Here is a 17,160-nt window from a genome sequence, read left to right on the forward strand (position 1 = left end):
TCATGGATGCCATGGTTACCATTAGTTTGAAGATGTAATCCGGAGACAGGTGTTTTATACAACAGCCTCCTCTGTGTTCTCTCTTTGACCCCCTCTGCATATTTGCAATCAAACGCCAGAATATTCTCCATCTCCTATCATACTCTGCTTCCACCGGGCATTCCACTGATTTCAAAACTCGGTCAACTGTTGATCGCTGTTTCAGAAGACTCTACAATGTCTGGTTCAATTACAATGTTTTTACCTACATTAGGGATTTCCTTGTCGTCTGATTCGTCAGATAGAGATAACAAGGCCCAATCGTTCTCCAGAAAGTGGAGAACATTAGCAACACTTTTTTGCAGTTCTTTGGAATATATTTTTAAGAAGTTGATTTAGAAAGGATGACCTACACATACTGAGCAGCTCATGTTATACAGAAGCATGCTACATGGCAGACCAACCCAAACCCATCTCTCTGCATGTCAAGCCCATCCATTATCTCAGCCAATCATGGCTAGCCGGGAAGGCCTTTTTCTGTGGCTAAATCAACTAGGCTGGTAATATATATATTTTTTAAATCTTGGTATTTACAGATGGCATACGCGTTTGTAAAGACACTTGAAGGTTTACATGTTCCAGAAGGCATTTCTGCCTCAAAAAATGTTTACTTTCAAACGGCCTCTCCTGTGAAGTAGTGACGTGCGAAATACGCCTAGTTTCCTGAAACGAGTCACCAGTTACACCCCGTGTGTACGTGTTTGGTTGTGATTGTGTGAAACCAACACATTTCCCAGACAGGGAAGCTGCCGTTAGATTGGCCTCCCAGTACACACACACTTACCCAGACAGGGAAGCTGCCGTTAGATTGGCCTCCCAGTACCCTCACACTTACCCAGACAGGGAATATGCTGTTAGATTGGCCTCCCAGTACACACACACTTACCCAGACAGGGAAGCTGCCGTTAGATTGGCCTCCCAGTACCCTCACACTTACCCAGACAGGGAAGCTGCCGTTAGATTGGCCTCCCAGTACACACACACTTACCCAGACAGGGAAGCTGCCGTTAGATTGGCCTCCCAGTACACACACACTTACCCAGACAGGGAAGCTGCCGTTAGATTGGCCTCCCAGTACACACACACTTACCCAGACAGGGAAGCTGCCGTTAGATTGGCCTCCCAGTACACACACACTTACCCAGACAGGGAAGCTGCCGTTAGATTGGCCTCCCAGTACACACACACTTACCCAGACAGGGAAGCTGCCGTTAGATTGGCCTCCCAGTACACACACACTTACCCAGACAGGGAAGCTGCCGTTAGATTGGCCTCCCAGTACCCTCACACTTACCCAGACAGGGAAGCTGCTGTTAGATTGGCCTCCCAGTACACACACACTTACCCAGACAGGGAAGCTGCCGTTAGATTGGCCTCCCAGTACACACAAACTTACCCCTCTACCACCTCTAGGGCTGTGAGAGGCTTCATTTAACATCTCTAATTTGTTGTGCCCTGTTGTATAGATAAGATGGAGGGAGGAGGAGAGGAAGAGAGAGAAAGAGAGGGAAGGGAGAGAAAGGTAGAACAGGTGTCTCAGATCCTATCATGCTGACAGCCGATAACTCCTTCACAACAAAGAGAGGGGTGAGGAGAGCGAGCGTTATGAGAGAGTGTGAGTGGAGATTAAAACAATTACAGAGATGGAGAGAAACACAATGTAGAGTGTGAGAACAAGCAGGAACTAGACTATCAGTCATTCGTCATCACAACCACAATACAATCATTACATAACCATTACACAACCACAATACAACCATTACACAACCACAATACAACCATTACACAACCCCAAAAAACAACTATAACACAACCACAATATGATAAGATAACATATAGTTAATTAGTCCATATGTGATGGAAATGGGTCTTGAGCTTTAACCCGACCCCCCCCCCCGATACACACACAAGCACAACAACACGATGTAACATGACCATGGCTCTGACTGAATGCTGTAGTGCTGTTCTTAATTTCCTTAACAAAAGTTATCCTCTAGAACATGTATTCCCAAACTGGGGTATGCGAACCCCCAGGGGTACGCCAAATAAAAATTTGATTATTATTCTTATTTTTTATTTATTTATTTCTCTTTTTTTTTATATTTTCAAACAGTACATTTATATTTTCCAACGGGGCTATATACATTTGGGTGAAGTTTTTTTTTCTTGCCTGAGTAGCCTCGTTTCACTGACCAAAAATCGAATTAAACCATCTAGTGTTCAGTGAAATAACAGCACATTGTCAAATACAGGTACCCTAGTCAAATAATTAACATCCAATCACATTAACCGTTACGTATGTAGCCAAACGTAGCTGCTGCTCATGTTGGTATCTGTACTGATGGCGCAAAAGCCATGATATAGGGAGACATAGTGGAGTGGTAATGTGCGTGCAAGCAGTTGCTCCCGACACCACTTGGGTACACTGCAGCATCCACCGAGAGGTTCTTGCTGCCAAGAGAATGCCTGACAGCTTGAAAGACGTTTTGGACACTACAGTGAAAATGGTTAACTTTGTTAAAGCAAGGCCCCTGAACTCTTATATATTTTCTGCGCAATGTAACGATATGGGCAGCGACCATGTAACGCTTTTACAACATACAGAAGTGTACTGGTTATCAAGGGGCAAAGTATTGACACGTTTTTTTAATTGAGAGACCTGCTTAAAGTTTGCTTTACTGACCATAATTTTCACTTGTCTGACTGCTTGCATGATGAGTTTCTCACACGACTGGCCTATCTGGGTGATGTTTTTTCTCGCCTGAACAACTATATTCATTGTGCTGGACAAAATTGAGACTCTGATTAAGAAATTGGAGCTCTTCTCTGTCTGCATTTTTGTTGTGTGCAAATGAACTCAAGTTTACAGACAATGTCAAATGTGATATAGTGAGTGAGTTGGGTGCACAATTGCGCAGGTACGTTCCCGAAATGGATGACACAAACAACTGGATTGGTTATCCCTTTCATGCCCTGCCTCCAGTCCACTTACCCATATCTGAACAATTTTCTGTGAAAATTGAATTTAATCAGAAGCCATTGCTAGAAACCATCAAAGTAGACTGTGCCGGCCTCCCGGGTGGCACCGCTAACACTGCATCGCAGTGCTAGCGGTGCCACCAGAAACTCTGGGTTTGCGCCCAGGCTCTATTGCAGCCGGCCACGACCGGGAGGTCCGTGGGGCGACGCACAATTGGCCTAGCATCGTCCGGGTTAGGGAGGGTTTGGCCGGTAGGGATATCCTTATCTCATCGCGCACTAGCGATCCTGTGGCAGGCCAGGCGCAGTGCACACTAACCAGGTCGCCAGGTGCACAGTGTTTCCTTCGACACATTGGTGCGGCTGGCTTCCGGGTTGGATGCGCACTGTGTTAAGAAGCAGTGCGGCTTGGTTGGGTTGTGTTTCGGAGGACGCATGGTTTTCGACCTTCGTCTCTCCCGAGCCCGTACGGGAGTTGTAGCGATGAGACCAGATAGTAACTACTAACAATTGGATACCACGAAATTGGGGAGAAAAAGGGGTAAAAATCAACAAAAAAAACACAAAAAAAAGTAGACTGTGCCTTGACAAATTGTGCTGTTAAGACACTGATGCCCTTTGCAACCGTGTATCTATGTGAGAGTGGATTCTCGGCCCTCACTAGCATGAAAACTAAATACAGTCACAGACTGTGTGTGGGAAATGATTTAAAATGGAGACTCTCTCCAATACAACCCAACAGAGTTATGCAGAGTTATGTGCATCCTCTCAAGCACACCATTCTCATTAACCTGCGGTGAGTTATTCACAATTTTCGATGAACAAAGAAGGTTTTATATGTAAGATGGTTAAAAAAAGAGCAAAATGATTGATTATTATTATTTGTGCCCTGGTCCTATAAGAGCTCTTTGTCACTTCCCACAAGCCAGGTTGTGACAAAAACTCAAACTCATTCTTATGTTTAATAAATGTATCGTAGAGCATCTGTGTGGCAGACTTATAATGATGGCAAAAAACAATATTTGAGAGTGCGCTGACCCTGGTGCTAGAGGGGGTACACAGCTGGAGGTTGAATGTTTGAAGGGGTACAGGACTATAAAAAGTTTGAGAACCAGTGATTCAGGCTTAGTGGAGTTCCTCAGAACAGAAGATCCATCCAGGCAGAAATATGATCCAGATGTTGCCAGGCATTGCAGCTATTCTGAGACCCACTGAGGTTTTCCCATAAATACATCAACAGATATTCCCTGTGGCAAAACAACACCAAAATCAACTTAATCTCTTCCAGAAATAACATGTCTGAGAGGATGATTACAGACATATTATCAGTAGCAGGTGCATGTAAACATACTAAAAAAACACAAGGCAATAATGGTGTCATGACGTTGGCCTTGGGGTAGGTTTATGAGTCATAAATACCTCTCCCCCCCTTTTTCCTCTCTCTACCCTACTGATGTGAAATTTGAAAACCCCTTGGTTAACATAGAGATTCTGGCAACATCAGAAGGTGGGGGGAAATGAACTATATTCTGGTAATCCGACCAATTGAATATATGCGGTGGCACATAATGAATATGTCAGTTCGGTTGTCATCTGAGACATTCTCCTCAATGATAGGATGACATAAACTCTACAGTGGAAAATCTGTGAAGAGACATGGGTTATAAAACTTTTCAGACACACCCTTCTCGCTCCACTATATAAAGCCTTGACGAAAATGTAACCTCCTGTTCCAAGTACGTGAGGTCTGCAGCCTCTGCATTAAAAGGACTAACATGTCAAGTACAGAACTAAGCCAACCTCAGCGTGAGCTTTGGTTGCGAATGGTATGAACTTTGAACTCTTATTCACTACAGAAGTGGTACCTCCTAGCCTTTGAGTTAGCAACAGCAGCTGCAAACGTGGGCTAGGAAAGAACAGACAGTGTCCCGTCTACCACACAACGACGTTACTACAACGTATTCAATTGACCACCAGAGACATTCTTCAAAGGACAAAGGACTCGGTTGGGCAACACGGCCTTCCATCTACCACCAACCTACCGAAGCGCAACTCAGAGTAAATATTTATTGCATTTTCCTTTTTCAAATGGGCGGTAATTAAGAATGCATAAGATACTGTATTTACGATAGCACAGCTTCTCCCTTTGTCCCTCAGTCTTCCCTCAGTCTTCCCGCTCCTTCACTCAAACCCAGCCCCTTTTCTTTTGTGTAACAAGCTGTCATATCTGTTCCGCCCGCTAGGGATGTTTTCCTTTATGACGTAATTTGTAATCAAGTTATAATTTAATTATGTGTATGTGGAAATCTGTGTGATTAGTTAGGTATTTAGTAAATAAATAATTAAACCCAATTTTGTATTGCTGATTTAACTTGTTAGCCAGGGTTCGTGAAGATAAACAAGAATTTACAACTTTCAGATGAGACTGAATTAAGGTGACGATTAATATTGACTGTTATTGATGTCAAATATTACTAGGTCTTTTATAGTTTATTTGGAGGATAACAGCTCTATAAATATTATGTTGTGGTGCCCTGACTCTCTAGTTAATTACATTTACAGGATTAGCTCAATCAGGTGATATTAATTACGGAGAAAGGATTTTATAGAATAGCATGTCATATCACTTAATCCGGTATAGCCAAAGACACGACAATGGCAATATACCTTATTATGGCAATATCTGTTATTTTATAGTTCGTTTCATCCCGAAAGCACCGCTTCCCAAACCCTTCTTACCCTTTGACCATCTGAAACCTTTTCTACCCAGAAGGACCTAGTCTTGTCTGCCACGACTCTCCAGCTACCATTTAGGAAGACGTGGCTTCACGTCCCTGTTGGTTTACTCTCTAATGGCACTGTAAACTGTTATTCCTATTAAAAGTCCCAGGTGTGTGCAAGTGCATGTGGCCTTAACCCAGCTGTCCCTGCATTCTCCTCTGAAGCACAGAACTGTGGGACAGTTTACTGAATCTGACTGCCTAATAAGGTCAGATGCTCACTCTGATACACATTTGGGGCTGCTGCAGTGGCCAAACACACACACACACACAATACACACAATACTAAGATATAAGACTCATAACAAAGAGGGAAGTCCACACACTCACTACCCCAGCTGTGTATGAGGTCAGAGGGGTTTCTGCACATTGTGTATCTGTGGGTTGCATGCGAGAAACACAGAAGCTATAAAACAAAAGATTAGTCACTAAGCTTGGAAGTCATCTCTGATTTACGTATAACACACACACACACACACACACACACACACACACACACACACACACACACACACACACACACACACACACACACACACACACACACACACACACACACACACACACACACACACACAAAGGCTCAAACATAATATAGACACACACACATAGCATGCATAAATACAGTATCAGACACACACACACACATATGCAGACTCATACATAACATGAACACAGACACACAGTACACATGGTCTTTGAAGTGGGTTCAGACTGCATGCTATGTAGATGTATAGAGTCACTTTGAACTTAATTTAACAGAGTGTTTAAGGTAAACCAGTTAACAGTGTCTGTGATGACCGCTCCTAGAACTGCTGTGTGTGTTTTTAGGAGAGCCATCACACAGAGCCATCACACAGATCAACCAGTCGCAGTTGCACATCAGCACGGGGTGTGTTCACAAGTCACCTTTCACAACCAGTTGTGGGTAGTGGCTCTCCTCTACCTATAGCACCTCATCTATCTGAAGAGAAGAGGAATGCTGTCTGTGAACTCTTTTCAGCAGCTCTGTTGCAAACTCCTATTAACACAATGTGAAACAGATGGATGCTGACCACAGACAGACGTGTTCTGACCAGCTCCTGATCCCACCACCTGGGAGTCCACCAGGGATTATCCTGATGTTCTGACAGGAGTTACCAGAATAACCCAAATACCCCTCCTTTGTTCTCTCTCTCTCTCTCTCTCTCTCTCTCCTTCCTTCCAAATACCACTCCTTAATGATCTCTCTCTCCTTCCAAATACCACTCCTTAATGATCTCTCTCTCCTTCCTTCCAAATACCACTCCTTAATGATCTCTCTCTCCTTCCTTCCAAATACCACTCCTTAATGATCTCTCTCTCCTTCCTTCCAAATACCACTCCTTAATGATCTCTCTCTCCTTCCTTCCAAATACCACTCCTTAATGATCTCTCTCTCCTTCCTTCCAAATTCCACTCCTTAATGATCTCTCTCTCCTTCCAAATTCCACTCCTTAATGATCTCTCTCTCCTTCCAAATACCACTCCTTAATGATCTCTCTCTCCTTCCTTCCAAATACCACTCCTTAATGATCTCTCTCTCCTTCCAAATTCCACTCCTTAATGATCTCTCTCTCCTTCCTTCCAAATACCACTCCTTAATGATCTCTCTCTCCTTCCTTCCAAATTCCACTCCTTAATGATCTCTCTCTCCTTCCTTCCAAATTCCACTCCTTAATGATCTCCCTCTCCTTCCTTCCAAATACCACTCCTTAATGATCTCTCTCTCCTTCCTTCCAAATTCCACTCCTTAATGATCTCTCTCTCCTTCCTTCCAAATTCCACTCCTTAATGATCTCTCTCTCCTTCCAAATACCACTCCTTAATGATCTCTCTCTCCTTCCAAATTCCACTCCTTAATGATCTCTCTCTCCTTCCTTCCAAATTCCACTCCTTAATGATCTCTCTCTCCTTCCTTCCAAATACCACTCCTTAATGATCTCTCTCTCCTTCCTTCCAAATTCCACTCCTTAATGATCTCTCTCTCCTTCCTTCCAAATTCCACTCCTTAATGATCTCTCTCTCCTTCCTTCCAAATTCCACTCCTTAATGATCTCTCTCTCCTTCCAAATACCACTCCTTAATGATCTCTCTCTCCTTCCTTCCAAATTCCACTCCTTAATGATCTCTCTCCTTCGAAATACCACTCCTTAATGATCTCTCTCTCCTTCCTTCCAAATTCCACTCCTTAATGATCTCTCTCTCCTTCCAAATACCACTCCTTAATGATCTCTCTCTCCTTCCAAATTCCACTCCTTAATGATCTCTCTCTCCTTCCTTCCAAATTCCACTCCTTAATGATCTCTCTCTCCTTCCTTCCAAATTCCACTCCTTAATGATCTCTCTCTCCTTCCAAATACCACTCCTTAATGATCTCTCTCTCCTTCCTTCCAAATACCACTCCTTAATGATCTCTCTCTCCTTCCTTCCAAATTCCACTCCTTAATGATCTCTCTCTCCTTCCTTCCAAATTCCACTCCTTAATGATCTCTCTCTCCTTCCTTCCAAATTCCACTCCTTAATGATCTCTCTCTCCTTCCTTCCAAATTCCACTCCTTAATGATCTCTCTCTCCTTCCAAATACCACTCCTTAATGATCTCTCTCTCCTTCCTTCCAAATTCCACTCCTTAATGATCTCTCTCTCCTTCCAAATACCACTCCTTAATGATCTCTCTCTCCTTCCTTCCAAATTCCACTCCTTAATGATCTCTCTCTCCTTCCAAATACCACTCCTTAATGATCTCTCTCTCCTTCCAAATTCCACTCCTTAATGATCTCTCTCTCCTTCCTTCCAAATTCCACTCCTTAATGATCTCTCTCTCCTTCCTTCCAAATTCCACTCCTTAATGATCTCTCTCTCCTTCCAAATACCACTCCTTAATGATCTCTCTCTCCTTCCTTCCAAATTCCACTCCTTAATGATCTCTCTCTCCTTCCTTCCAAATTCCACTCCTTAATGATCTCTCTCTCCTTCCTTCCAAATACCACTCCTTAATGATCTCTCTCTCCTTCCAAATACCACTCCTTAATGATCTCTCTCTCCTTCCAAATACCACTCCTTAATGATCTCTCTCTCCTTCCTTCCAAATTCCACTCCTTAATGATCTCTCTCTCCTTCCTTCCAAATACCACTCCTTAATGATCTCTCTCTCCTTCCAAATACCACTCCTTAATGATCTCTCTCTCCTTCCTTCCAAATTCCACTCCTTAATGATCTCTCTCCTTCCTTCCAAATACCACTCCTTAATGATCTCTCTCTCCTTCCAAATACCACTCCTTAATGATCTCTCTCTCCTTCCAAATACCACTCCTTAATGATCTCTCTCTCCTTCCAAATTCCACTCCTTAATGATCTCTCTCTCCTTCCTTCCAAATTCCACTCCTTAATGATCTCTCTCTCCTTCCAAATACCACTCCTTAATGATCTCTCTCTCCTTCCTTCCAAATTCCACTCCTTAATGATCTCTCTCTCCTTCCTTCCAAATACCACTCCTTAATGATCTCTCTCTCCTTCCAAATACCACTCCTTAATGATCTCTCTCTCCTTCCTTCCAAATACCACTCCTTAATGATCTCCCTCTCCTTCCTTCCAAATACCACTCCTTAATGATCTCTCTCTCCTTCCTTCCAAATACCACTCCTTAATGATCTCTCTCTCCTTCCAAATACCACTCCTTAATGATCTCTCTCTCCTTCCTTACAAATACCACTCCTTAATGATCTCTCTCTCCTTCCTTACAAATACCACTCCTTAATGATCTCTCTCTCTCTCTCTCCTTCCTTCCAAATACCACTCCTTAATGATCTCTCTCTCCTTCCAAATACCACTCCTTAATGATCTCTCTCTCTCTCTCTCTCCTTCCTTCCAAATAGCACTCCTTAATGATCTCTCTCTCCTTCCAAATACCACTCCTTAATGATCTCTCTCTCCTTCCTTCCAAATACCACTCCTTAATGATCTCTCTCTCCTTCCAAATACCACTCCTTAATGATCTCCCTCTCCTTCCTTCCAAATACCACTCCTTAATGATCTCTCTCTCCTTCCTTCCAAATACCACTCCTTAATGATCTCCCTCTCCTTCCTTCCAAATACCACTCCTTAATGATCTCTCTCTCCTTCCTTCCAAATTCCACTCCTTAATGATCTCTCTCTCCTTCCTTCCAAATTCCACTCCTTAATGATCTCCCTCTCCTTCCTTCCAAATACCACTCCTTAATGATCTCTCTCTCCTTCCTTCCAAATACCACTCCTTAATGATCTCTCTCTCCTTCCTTCCAAATTCCACTCCTTAATGATCTCTCTCTCCTTCCTTCCAAATACCACTCCTTAATGATCTCTCTCTCCTTCCTTCCAAATACCACTCCTTAATGATCTCTCTCTCCTTCCTTCCAAATACCACTCCTTAATGATCTCTCTCTCCTTCCTTCCAAATTCCACTCCTTAATGATCTCTCTCTCCTTCCTTCCAAATACCACTCCTTAATGATCTCTCTCTCCTTCCTTCCAAATACCACTCCTTAATGATCTCTCTCTCCTTCCTTCCAAATTCCACTCCTTAATGATCTCTCTCTCCTTCCTTCCAAATACCACTCCTTAATGATCTCTCTCTCCTTCCTTCCAAATACCACTCCTTAATGATCTCTCTCTCCTTCCTTCCAAATACCACTCCTTAATGATCTCTCTCTCCTTCCTTCCAAATTCCACTCCTTAATGATCTCTCTCTCCTTCCAAATACCACTCCTTAATGATCTCTCTCTCCTTCCTTCCAAATTCCACTCCTTAATGATCTCTCTCCTTCCTTCCAAATACCACTCCTTAATGATCTCTCTCTCCTTCCAAATACCACTCCTTAATGATCTCTCTCTCCTTCCAAATACCACTCCTTAATGATCTCTCTCTCCTTCCAAATTCCACTCCTTAATGATCTCTCTCTCCTTCCTTCCAAATTCCACTCCTTAATGATCTCTCTCTCCTTCCAAATACCACTCCTTAATGACCTCTCTCTCCTTCCTTCCAAATTCCACTCCTTAATGATCTCTCTCTCCTTCCTTCCAAATACCACTCCTTAATGATCTCTCTCTCCTTCCAAATACCACTCCTTAATGATCTCTCTCTCCTTCCTTCCAAATACCACTCCTTAATGATCTCCCTCTCCTTCCTTCCAAATACCACTCCTTAATGATCTCTCTCTCCTTCCTTCCAAATACCACTCCTTAATGATCTCTCTCTCCTTCCAAATACCACTCCTTAATGATCTCTCTCTCCTTCCTTACAAATACCACTCCTTAATGATCTCTCTCTCCTTCCTTACAAATACCACTCCTTAATGATCTCTCTCTCTCTCTCTCCTTCCTTCCAAATACCACTCCTTAATGATCTCTCTCTCCTTCCAAATACCACTCCTTAATGATCTCTCTCTCTCTCTCTCTCCTTCCTTCCAAATACCACTCCTTAATGATCTCTCTCTCCTTCCAAATACCACTCCTTAATGATCTCTCTCTCCTTCCTTCCAAATACCACTCCTTAATGATCTCTCTCTCCTTCCAAATACCACTCCTTAATGATCTCCCTCTCCTTCCTTCCAAATACCACTCCTTAATGATCTCTCTCTCCTTCCTTCCAAATTCCACTCCTTAATGATCTCTCTCTCCTTCCTTCCAAATTCCACTCCTTAATGATCTCCCTCTCCTTCCTTCCAAATACCACTCCTTAATGATCTCTCTCTCCTTCCTTCTAAATACCACTCCTTAATGATCTCTCTCTCCTTCCTTCCAAATTCCACTCCTTAATGATCTCTCTCTCCTTCCTTCCAAATACCACTCCTTAATGATCTCTCTCTCCTTCCTTCCAAATACCACTCCTTAATGATCTCTCTCTCCTTCCTTCCAAATACCACTCCTTAATGATCTCTCTCTCCTTCCTTCCAAATTCCACTCCTTAATGATCTCTCTCTCCTTCCTTCCAAATACCACTCCTTAATGATCTCTCTCTCCTTCCTTCCAAATACCACTCCTTAATGATCTCTCTCTCCTTCCTTCCAAATACCACTCCTTAATGATCTCTCTCTCCTTCCTTCCAAATTCCACTCCTTAATGATCTCTCTCTCCTTCCTTCCAAATACCACTCCTTAATGATCTCCCTCTCCTTCCTTCCAAATACCACTCCTTAATGATCTCTCTCTCCTTCCTTCCAAATTCCACTCCTTAATGATCTCTCTCTCCTTCATTCCAAATACCACTCCTTAATGATCTCCCTCTCCTTCCTTCCAAATACCACTCCTTAATGATCTCTCTCTCCTTCCTTCCAAATACCACTCCTTAATGATCTCTCTCTCCTTCCAAATACCACTCCTTAATGATCTCTCTCTCCTTCCAAATACCACTCCTTAATGATCTCTCTCTCCTTCCTTCCAAATACCACTCCTTAATGATCTCTCTCTCCTTCCTTCCAAATACCACTCCTTAATGATCTCTCTCTCATTCCTTCCAAATACCACTCCTTTATGATCTCTCTCTCCTTCCTTCCAAATACCACTCCTTTATGATCTCTCTCTCCTTCCTTCCAAATACCACTCCTTAATGATCTCTCTCTCCTTCCTTCCAAATACCACTCCTTAATGATCTCTCTCTCCTTCCTTCCAAATACCACTCCTTAATGATCTCTCTCTCCTTCCAAATTCCACTCCTTAATGATCTCTCTCTCCTTCCTTCCAAATACCACTCCTTAATGATCTCTCTCTCCTTCCAAATACCACTCCTTAATGATCTCTCTCTCCTTCCTTCCAAATACCACTCCTTAATGATCTCTCTCTCCTTCCAAATTCCACTCCTTAATGATCTCTCTCTCCTTCCTTCCAAATACCACTCCTTAATGATCTCTCTCTCCTTCCTTCCAAATACCACTCCTTAATGATCTCTCTCTCCTTCCTTCCAAATACCACTCCTTAATTCTCCTTCTCCTTCCTTCCTCCAGGATAATTCTCTTCCTACAGCATCCAGGACGAACTGGGAAGCTGTGACCCAGATGGTGAGTTAGACACACACACTCTTACATGCTCAGGGTAAGAGAGGGACTGACCGGAGGCGAGTCTCATTAAGGCCCCTGGAGCCTCAGACCCCTGAGTCAGACCCTCTAACCCTCCTGATCAGCAGCGGGATAAACTCCTTGTCCCAGCATGGAGATAGAGAGCTCTAGTGCCCAAGCATTAGGCTGATTTAAAAGTCACGGTCACAGTTCAGAGGGCAGGTCAGATGCTGGTGCTAAGCAGTCCATAGACACACACACATTTATGTCACGTTTACACACAGACACACACACAGACACACTAAAACTCTCAAAAAGACTAAAGAGGACCTTAAATACCCCGCTCCAAACTTCTGGCCTCCCTCCCTCCTCCAGGATGATGCTCCGTCACTGTTGGCCCCAGTGGTGACTGATGTTCCTCTGACAGCAGCAGCATTGGACCAGACCATAGCAGCCTTCAACACAGTGGAGCAGCTCCTCCGCCACCTCAACCCTGACAGCTGGAGACAGGACCTGGACAGCTTGTACAGAGAGACAGCCATGTACAGACCCCGGGCCTACCAGCACAACAGACAGAACAAGAGTAATAACATACACAGGCACACACACACACACACACACACACACACACACACACACACACACACACACACACACACACACACACACACACACAATGAAAAGTAATTTCAAAGGAGAACATATTGTGGTCTGTTCTTCAGTGAAGGGAGACCTTGATAGCAAAGACTTCAGCCTTCCTCCTTCCCTCACACCAAGACTGTGTGTGAGTTTGTTAGTCAGCCAGTAGAAAACTTTCAAGGTGACCCTGGGGGAAATGAGAGAAGTTCAATATTCTCCCAGCTCTTATAGAGAGACTGGGGCTTGACGCCCAGCGTGTGTGAGGTTGGGAGTGGGGTGAGTGTGTGGTGGAGGGGAAGGTGTGAGTGTGTGGTGGAGGGGAAGGTGTGAGTGTGTGGTGGAGGGGAAGGTGTGAGTGTGGTGGAGGGGAAGGTGTGAGTGTGGTGGGGGGAAGGTGTGTGAGGTTGGGAGTGGGTTGAGTGTGTGGTGGAGGGAAGGTGTGTGGATGGGAGGGGGTGAGTGTGTGGTGGAGGGAAGGTGTGAGAGGATGGGAGGGGGGTGAGTGTGTGGTGGAGGGAAGGTGTGTGGATGGGAGGGGGTGAGTGTGTGGTGGAGGGAAGGTGTGTGGATGTGAGGGGGTGAGTGTGTGGTGGAGGGAAGGTGTGTGGATGGGAGGGGGTGAGTGTGTGGTGGAGGGAAGGTGTGAGAGGATGGGAGGGGGGTGAGTGTGTGGTGGAGGGAAGGTGTGAGAGGATGGGAGGGGGGTGAGTGTGTGGATGGGAGGGGGGTGAGTGTGTGGATGGGAGGGGGGTGAGTGTGTGGTGGAGGGAAGGTGTGTGGATGGGAGGGGGTGAGTGTGTGGTGGAGGGAAGGTGTGTGGATGGGAGGGGGGTGAGTGTGTGGTGGAGGGAAGGTGTGTGAGGTTGGGAGTGGGGTGAGTGTGTGTTGGAGGGAAGGTGTGTGGATTGGAGGGGGGTGAGTGTGGTGGAGGGAAGGTGTGTGGATGGGAGGGGGTGAGTGTGTGGTGGAGGGAAGGTGTGAGAGGATGGGAGGGGGTGAGTGTGTGGTGGAGGGAAGGTGTGTGGATGGGAGGGGGTGAGTGTGTGGTGGAGGGAAGGTGTGTGAGGTTGGGAGTGGGGTGAGTGTGTGGTGGAGGGAAGGTGTGTGGATTGGAGGGGGGTGAGTGTGTGGTGGAGGGGAAGGTGTGTGAGGTTGGGAGTGGGGTGAGTGTGTGGTGGAGGGAAGGTGTGAGAGGATGGGAGGGGGGTGAGTGTGTGGTGGAGGGAAGGTGTGTGGATGGGAGGGGGTGAGTGTGTGGTGGAGGGAAGGTGTGAGAGGATGGGAGGGGGGTGAGTGTGTGGTGGAGGGAAGGTGTGAGAGGATGGGAGGGGGGTGAGTGTGTGGATGGGAGGGGGGTGAGTGTGTGGTGGAGGGAAGGTGTGTGGATGGGAGTGGGTGAGTGTGTGGATGGGAGGGGGGTGAGTGTGTGGTGGAGGGAAGGTGTGTGGATGGGAGGGGGTGAGTGTGTGGTGGAGGGAAGGTGTGTGGATGGGAAGGGGGTGAGTGTGTGGTGGAGGGAAGGTGTGTGGATGGGAGGGGGTGAGTGTGTGGTGGAGGGAAGGTGTGAGAGGATGGGAGGGGGGTGAGTGTGTGGTGGAGGGAAGGTGTGTGGATGGGAGGGGGTGAGTGTGTGTTGGAGGGAAGGTGTGAGAGGATGGGAGGGGGGTGAGTGTGTGTTGGAGGGAAGGTGTGAGAGGATGGGAGGGGGGTGAGTGTGTGGATGGGAGGGGGGTGAGTGTGTGGTGGAGGGAAGGTGTGTGGATGGGAGGGGGTGAGTGTGTGGTGGAGGGAAGGTGTGAGAGGATGGGAGGGGGGTGAGTGTGTGGTGGAGGGAAGGTGTGAGGATGGGAGGGGGTGAGTGTGTGGTGGAGGGAAGGTGTGAGAGGATGGGAGGGGGGGTGAGTGTGTGGTGGAGGGAAGGTGTGTGGATGGGAGGGGGTGAGTGTGGTGGAGGGAAGGTGTGAGAGGATGGGAGGGGGTGAGTGTGTGGTGGAGGGAAGGTGTGTGGATGGGAGGGGGTGAGTGTGTGGTGGAGGGAAGGTGTGAGAGGATGGGAGGGGGGTGAGTGTGTGGTGGAGGGAAGGTGTGAGAGGATGGGAGGGGGGTGAGTGTGTGGATGGGAGGGGGGTGAGTGTGTGGTTGAGGGAAGGTGTGTGGATGGGAGGGGGTGAGTGTGTGGTGGAGGGAAGGTGTGAGAGGATGGGAGGGGGGTGAGTGTGTGGTGGAGGGAAGGTGTGTGGATGGGAGGGGGTGAGTGTGTGGTGGAGGGAAGGTGTGAGAGGATGGGAGGGGGGTAAGTGTGTGGATGGGAGGGGGGTGAGTGTGTGGTGGAGGGAAGGTGTGAGAGGATGGGAGGGGGGTGAGTGTGTGGTGGAGGGAAGGTGTGTGGATGGGAGGGGGTGAGTGTGTGGTGGAGGGAAGGTGTGAGAGGATGGGAGGGGGGTGAGTGTGTGGTGGAGGGAAGGTGTGAGAGGATGGGAGGGGGGTGAGTGTGTGGATGGGAGGGGGGTGAGTGTGTGGTGGAGGGAAGGTGTGTGGATGGGAGGGGGTGAGTGTGTGGTGGAGGGAAGGTGTGAGAGGATGGGAGGGGGGTGAGTGTGTGGATGGGAGGGGGTGAGTGTGTGGTGGAGGGAAGGTGTGTGGATGGGAGGGGGTGAGTGTGTGGTGGAGGGAAGGTGTGTGGATGGGAGGGGGTGAGTGAGTGGTGGAGGGAAGGTGTGAGAGGATGGGAGGGGGGTGAGTGTGTGGTGGAGGGAAGGTGTGAGAGGATGGGAGGGGGGTGAGTGTGTGGATGGGAGGGGGGTGAGTGTGTGGTGGAGGAAAGGTGTGAGAGGATGGGAGGGGGTGAGTGTGTGGATGGGAGGGGGGTGAGTGTGTGGTTGAGGGAAGGTGTGTGGATGGGAGGGGGTGAGTGTGTGGTGGAGGGAAGGTGTGAGAGGATGGGAGGGGGGTGAGTGTGTGGTGGAGGGAAGGTGTGTGGATGGGAGGGGGTGAGTGTGTGGTGGAGGGAAGGTGTGTGGATGGGAGGGGGTGAGTGTGTGGTGGAGGGAAGGTGTGTGGATGGGAGGGGGTGAGTGAGTGGTGGAGGGAAGGTGTGAGAGGATGGGAGGGGGGTGAGTGTGTGGATGGGAGGGGGGTGAGTGTGTGGTTGAGGGAAGGTGTGTGGATGGGAGGGGGTGAGTGTGTGGATGGGAGGGGGGTGAGTGTGTGGTGGAGGGAAGGTGTGTGGATGGGTGGGGGTGAGTGTGTGGTGGAGGGAAGGTGTGAGAGGATGGGAGGGGGGTGAGTGTGTGGATGGGAGGGGGGTGAGTGTGTGGTGGAGGAAAGGTGTGAGAGGATGGGAGGGGGGTGAGTGTGTGGATGGGAGGGGGTTGAGTGTGTGGTTGAGGGAAGGTGTGTGGATGGGAGGGGGTGAGTGTGTGGTGGAGGGAAGGTGTGAGAGGATGGGAGGGGGGTGAGTGTGTGGTGGAGGGAAGGTGTGTGGATGGGAGGGGGTGAGTGTGTGGTGGAGGGAAGGTGTGAGAGGATGGGAGGGGGGTGAGTGTGTGGTGGAGGGAAGGTTTGAGAGGATGGGAGGGGGGTGAGTGGTGTGGATGGGAGGGGGGTGAGTGTGTGGTGGAGGGAAGGTGTGTGGATGGGAGGGGGTGAGTGTGTGGTGGAGGGAAGGTGTGAGAGGAT

The 17,160-nt window shown here is 47.2% G+C and overlaps 1 protein-coding gene across 1 annotated transcript in view; it reads left to right on the forward strand.

Annotated features, from left to right (window-relative positions):
- The window catches only part of pdgfd (platelet derived growth factor d), an 87,612-nt gene that overhangs the window by 53,140 nt on the left and 17,312 nt on the right, over window positions 1-17,160 (forward strand). Inside the window, exons 4-5 of the mRNA XM_036961524.2 lie at window positions 12,793-12,846; window positions 13,219-13,426. Of these exons, the coding sequence (XP_036817419.1) occupies window positions 12,793-12,846; window positions 13,219-13,426 (262 nt within the window). The remainder of the gene's footprint in view (window positions 1-12,792; window positions 12,847-13,218; window positions 13,427-17,160) is intronic.

Source organism: Oncorhynchus mykiss, chromosome 24 (genome assembly GCF_057628025.1).
Source record: "Oncorhynchus mykiss isolate SJ-2025 chromosome 24, ASM5762802v1, whole genome shotgun sequence".
In the NCBI taxonomy this organism is placed as follows: Eukaryota; Metazoa; Chordata; class Actinopteri; order Salmoniformes; family Salmonidae; genus Oncorhynchus; species Oncorhynchus mykiss.